General features: G+C 47.9%; 1 protein-coding gene across 3 annotated transcripts in view; it reads left to right on the top strand.

Annotated features, from left to right (window-relative positions):
• The first annotated feature begins 1,322 nt into the window (after window positions 1–1,322).
• NEK10 (NIMA-related kinase 10) overlaps window positions 1,323–6,000 on the top strand; it is a 272,823-nt gene continuing 268,145 nt past the window's right edge. For all 3 annotated transcript variants that reach the window (XM_010842043.1, XM_010842042.1, XM_010842040.1), the window contains exon 1: window positions 1,323–1,607. In XM_010842043.1, coding sequence (XP_010840345.1) covers window positions 1,570–1,607 — 38 coding nt within the window. In that variant the 5' untranslated portion in view covers window positions 1,323–1,569. The remainder of the gene's footprint in view (window positions 1,608–6,000) is intronic.

The following is a 6,000-nucleotide window of genomic DNA, read 5'->3' as shown; positions in this document are numbered from 1 at the left end:
ATACTCTTGAATGCCTTTTTTCACTGTGTCTGCCTCTCAACACCCTTTTACGGGGATGTCTATTTCTCTTCTGTGTATCTTTCATTTGTTTTCTGAAGCTTGGTTCCACTAATAAAATTTTATTTCCTGTTTTTTTTTTTCTTGCAGTTTTTGTTCCTCAGTTCAGTTCTGTTCAGTCGCTCAGTCGTGTCTGACTCTGCGACCCCGTGAATTGCAGCACGCCAGGCCTCCCTGTCCATCGCCAACTCCTGGAGTTCCCCCAAACTCATGTCCATCGAGTCGGTGATGCCATCCAGCCATCTCATCCTCTGTTGTCCCCTTTCCTCCTGCCCCCAATCCCTCGCAGCATCAGAGTCTTTTCCAATGAGTCAACTCTTCGCATGAGGTGGCCAAAGTGCTGGAGTTTCAGCTTTAGCATCACTCCTTCCAAAGAACACCTAGGGCCAATCTCCTTTAGAATGGACTGGTTGGATCTCCTTGCAGTCCAAGGGACTCTCAAGAGTCTTCTCCAACACCACAGCCTCACAAAAGTGACTTCTAATGCATTTGCCTAATTTTCCTGACCCTTTTCGTGGGCAAGTCCATTCGAAGTTTTTCTGAAATGGGGCTATATTCCACCCTGGTTTTAGTTCAGCAGTTTGAACACAGCTCCTTCATTACTATTTCTTCATTATTCATGTTCATTGTCTATCTATGCATGGATATGCATCCTTAGGAAGGAACTGCAGTTCAGTTCAGTCGCTCAGTCGTGTCCGACTCTATGCGACCCTATGGACTACAGCACGCCAGGCTTCCCTGTCACCAGCTCCTGGAGTTAAACTCATGTCCATCGAGTCCATGTGATGTTAAGAGGTTTTTTTTAAGCTGTCATAAAATTCAAACATTTCTCAATAAAAAGATACAGGCTCTCACGAAAGATTAAGCTCCTTGCTCAACCCCACAAACGAGCTGGTGACAGGTGTCCACGCGGCTCACACCATGTCCCCATCTCCTGCTGTGGGCCAGAATCGTTCATCGTGTCTCCACGTCACACACAGGCTCCTCAGCAGGTTGCACTGACCTGAAACTTTTCACAGTAAATCTGCTTTGAAAGGTAGTTGATTTTTAGTCCATACCAGTTCTTGAAATTAAGCACCCCAAAGTGAAGCTGCTCTTTCCCGCCCATTTTATCTCAAACGCCGAAGGTTGGTACCCGAGTCCACAGGAGCCCGGAGGGCAGCTAGAGTCTGTGGGAGGCGGCGCCGCGCCCCTCAAGCCCCACCTCCTCGCTCGCGCGGCGCCGCGTGGCCCTGCGCGTTCTCCGCTGCTACGGCAACCTGAAGCCGGCGTCCCCGTCTCCACGGCCCCAGAACGGCCGCAAGTGACTGGCTGAGACGCCCGACGGGCGGAACAAGAGGCGTCGGCATTGGCTGAGGCAGCGAAGGTTGGTGGCCGGAAGGAGCATTTGACTGGAGCACCAACGGCGCTACGGGCAGCGATACCCCTGAGACTGAGGGGACAGGGCGCGAGGTGGGGCCAAGGAAGACAGGCCCCGAACCAGAGCAGCGTGACCGCAGCAGAAACGATGAGATGCGCCTCGGCCTGAAGGAGGGGCCCTCCCTCGGGCGGTGAGTGAGTCGTAGAAAGCCTCCCTCCGCCGGCTCGCGGTTTCAGCAGGGTCTCCAGAGAGATGCCCGCGGGTGCTTGCGGAGCAGCCTGCGGCCTCGCAGTGAGCGCTCCTAGGCAGGAGGCAGGGCAGAGGGTGCGGGCTCTCGGGCTTGCGGGAGTCACTGTGAGCCAGTCTCTTAGCAGACGGGTGGTATTGGGCGGAAGGATGCTCGGTAAGTGTCATCGACGATGCGTGATGGTCCTTTCAGGTCCCTAAAGTACTTACTCTGTTTACAGGAAGCCTGAGTGTGTCTCTCCCAGTTTGCTCCTAAACCTCTGGAGACTCCTTCATAAAACCGTTTCTGGGCGTCGCTTCTCTGCCTTCCCGTTATATGGTGCTCTTCTGACATTCCCTCTGCTTCTCTGCTCCACGTGGGTGAGCCTGTCCAGTTCCATGCCTCCAGGCAACACACGTCTACTGATTCCTTGAAAACCTCCACCTTCAGCCTAGGCTGCTCCGCTCGCGCCAGACCCCAGAACCCAACTGCGAGTTAGCTCCACACGTGTGCAGGCTTAAACATCATCTTCCCTGTTCCCACGGAGTGTCTCGCCCTTGGATTCCTTATCCGAGGCACCAAGACACCAAAACCACATCTAGACAATTGACATTTACTGCCTCTGCTTCATTTCCACCAGTTATCAAGGCGGTGCCTTCTTCATAGCTGTCAAATCAGTTCCCACCTCACTGTCGCCCTTCTTGCATTATCATTTCCACCAGTATATTGGTTAAATTCAACAAGGGTCCACCTTTCCCGACTGTCCCTATCTCATCCATTTTCCCATCTATTGTTAGACTGATGTTTCTTTAAAAACATACAAGGGCATTTCACTTCCTGCCGAGACTGCCTGTCATCCCATCCAGACTTCCTGGTTAGGCCTTCCCTCAGCAGGTCTGCCTTTGCTCCTAGAACAGCTGCCCTCTTTCCGGTGTGTGCCGATTCACCTGCTGCTCACACTGCCTGCAGTGGGCTCCACTTCTGGACATTCCCCAACCCTGCCCTCACTCCCCAGTCACTCTATGTGTCATGTGTCTGCTTCCTTCTCTAGACACACACTCTGAGGGCCGAGGCAACGTCTGTCCTACTCACCGTTTGTCATGTCTGTCAGAGTACCCTGCGTGTAGCAGGGGCTCGATGAATGCTGGTTAAATGGATGATTCTCTAAAAGGAGAAGTTACTGTTTTTCATGGCATCCAGTAAAGCTTTTACCTATGAAAGATGAATGCTGAATTTACAGGTTTTACTTTGATTTCAAGATCCTTGGTGTTGAAAACTACTTCAATTCTCAATCCATATTTCATGCTATAATCATATTAATGGTAGCTGCTGTTATATGGCATAAGTTTAACATGGAAAACAGAGAGAGTACAGTGTAGTTTTGGAGAAGGAAATGGCAACCCACTCCAGTGTTCTTGCCTGGAGAATCCCATGGATGGAGAAGCCTGGTAGGCTGCAGTCCATGGGGTCGCACAGGGTCGGACACAACTGAAGCGACTTGGCAGTACAGTGTAGTTTGCAAGAGATGGGCTTTGAATCAGATATATTCAAACCCAAGTATATGGCTTTGAATCCTGGCTCCAACCGTTTGGCTTTGTGGCCCCTTGTCTGTGGCTTCTTTATCTGTGCACTGGGATAATAATAACGCTCACCTCATAGAGTTATTTTAAAGACTAAATGACTTGATATAGGGAACTCAACCTGCTACTCTGTGGCAACCTAGAGGGGTGGGATGGAATGGGGAGTGGGAGTGAGGGAGGTTCAAGAAGGAGGCGACACATGTATACTTATGGCTGATTCACGTTGTTGTATGGCACAAATCAACACAACTGTAAAGCAATTATCCTCCAACTAAATTTTTTAAAAAATTAGAAACATTCACAAGGATGTTTATAGCTGCTTTAGTCACAGTTACCAAATATCTGCAAACAACCAAGATGTCCTTCAGAGAGGGAATGGATAAATATACTGTGGTGCATCCAGACAATGGAATACTATTCATAGCTAAAAAGAAATTCAGGGACTTCCATGGTCTGGTGGTTAAAAGTGTGCTTGCCTGTGCAGGGGACATGGGTTCAGTCCTTGGTGGGAGACGATCCCACATGCCTTGGAGCAACTAAGCCCATACACCATAACTACTGAAGCCTGGGAGCCTAGAGCCCATTCTCAGGAACAAGAGAAGTTACCACAACGAGAAGCCTGCACCCCACAACTGGAGAGTAGCCCCTACTCGCCACAACTAGAGAAAGCTCTCGCATAGCAACAAAGACGCAGTACAGGCAAAAATAAAAAGAAATGACTATTAAGCCATGGAAAGACATGGAGGAACCTTAAATGCATATTACTAAGAAGAGTAAGAAGCCAATCTGAAAAGGCTATATACTGTATAATTCCAACTATATGACATTCTGGAAAAGGCAAAACTATGGGGACAGTGAAAAGATCATTGGTTATCAGGGGTTAGCAGGCAGTGGAGGAGGAATAAGCAGGTAGAGCACAGATTTTTAGGGTGGATTTTTACATACTCTGTATGAATCATAATGTTGTACATAGGTGTTGTACAGAGTTCACCATAGGTGTTGTACGTAGGATACAAAGTATCCTATGTCCATGGAGAATCCCATGGACACAGGAGCCTGGCAGGTACAGTTCATGGGGTAGCAAAGTGTCAGACCCTACTGAAATGACTAGCACACATGCACACATCCAGGCAGTATGGTGTGACTAGGTTATGGGATGATGTCCTAGAAATTGCACTTGACTGAACTAACTGATTTTTACCTTTTGTGAACTGACCATGGAAATTTCACAATTCCACACTTCAGTGTTTCTTGTTCTGTGCCATCTGCAAGTAGTATTGATCATGAGGGAGGCTATGCTATGTGTTTGGACATAATGCATGTATCCACCATTATGATGTCATACAGAGTATGTCAAAATCTATCCTAAAAATCTTCTGTGCTCTACCTGTTTATTCCTCCTCCATGGCCTACTAACCCCTGATAACCAATGGTCTGTTGTACATAGGTGGTGAACTCTAAAGTAACCTATGGACTCTGGATAATAATGATGTGTTAATGTAGGTTCATCCTTGGGAATAACTGTGCCATCTGCAAGTAGTATTGATCATGAGGGAGGCTATGCTAGTGTGTAGGGGGGTACATGGGAAATCTCTATACCTCCCTGTCAAATTTGTGGTAAACCTAAAACTGCCCTAAAGAATAAAGTCTTTTAAAAGTAGAACAAGAAACACTGAAGTTGGAATTGTGAAATTTCCATGGTCAGTTCACAAAAGGTAAAAATCAGTTAGTTCAGTCAAGTGAATTTCTAGGACATCATCCCATAACCTAGTCACACCATACTGCTTGGATGTGTGCATGCGTGCTAGTCATTTCAGTAGGGTCTGACACTTTGCTACCCCATGAACTGTACCTGCCAGGCTCCTGTGTCCATGGGATTCTCCAAGCAAGTATAGTGGAGTGGGTAGCCATGCCCTCCTCCTGGGGGTCTTCCTGACCCAGGGATCGAATGTACATCTCTCATGTCTGCTGCATTGGCAGGCGGATTCTTTACCACTATGCTACCTGGGAAGCGCACACACTATACTGTACTACTTGATCACAAATTTCTGTGTACAGCAACAGCTCTGATACAGGTAAAGGACTCAAGTGAGAGCTTTGTGTGCATTTGATGAATCCAGGGTGCTCTGCCAGATAAGGATGGGGCAAAAGAAAGTGTAACCAGCAAAGTCTCAAGTAGGTGAAAGAAAGGCCTAGAATGTCACCCTGCCTGTCTGAGCCAAACAGACTTTGAGGATAGTCAGAGTAGACTGCATGGAGCCCTTGAAGAGGTGGAGAGGAGATAAACGTTTTCTGGGTGTCCAGCAGGGAGTGAAACCAAGACCCTGTGCTTTCAGAGCCCAGTTTCCCAAGGGTGGTAGCCCAGAATCCGTAGAACTCAGAGTCTCACCCCAGATGCCTGGGTTCAAATTCCAGCTCCGCCGCTGCTGTACACAGGGCCTCTGCTGCATTACTTAATCTTGGCACCTCAATTTCCCTGCATGTAAAATGAAGTTGTTGTGAGCCTTACATGAATCAGTAGAGACAAATTTCTTAGAACTATGGTGGGTATCATGGCATCCGGTCCCATCACTTCATGGCAAATAGATGGGGAAACAGTGGAAACAGTGGCTGACTTTATTTTTTGGGCTCCAAAATCACTGCAGATGGCGATTGCAGCAGTGAAATTAAAAGACGCTTACTCCTTGGAAGGAAAGTTATGACCAACCTAGACAGCATAGTAAAAAGCAGAGACATTACTTTGCCAACAAAGGTTGATCTAGTCAAGGCTATGGTTT

The sequence above is a fragment of the Bison bison genome, unplaced genomic scaffold (genome assembly GCF_000754665.1).
Source record: "Bison bison bison isolate TAMUID 2011002044 unplaced genomic scaffold, Bison_UMD1.0 scf7180017864171, whole genome shotgun sequence".
Taxonomy (NCBI): domain Eukaryota; kingdom Metazoa; phylum Chordata; class Mammalia; order Artiodactyla; family Bovidae; genus Bison; species Bison bison.
Note: the sequence above shows the minus strand (reverse complement) of the source record. Positions and strands in the feature narration are given on the sequence as shown.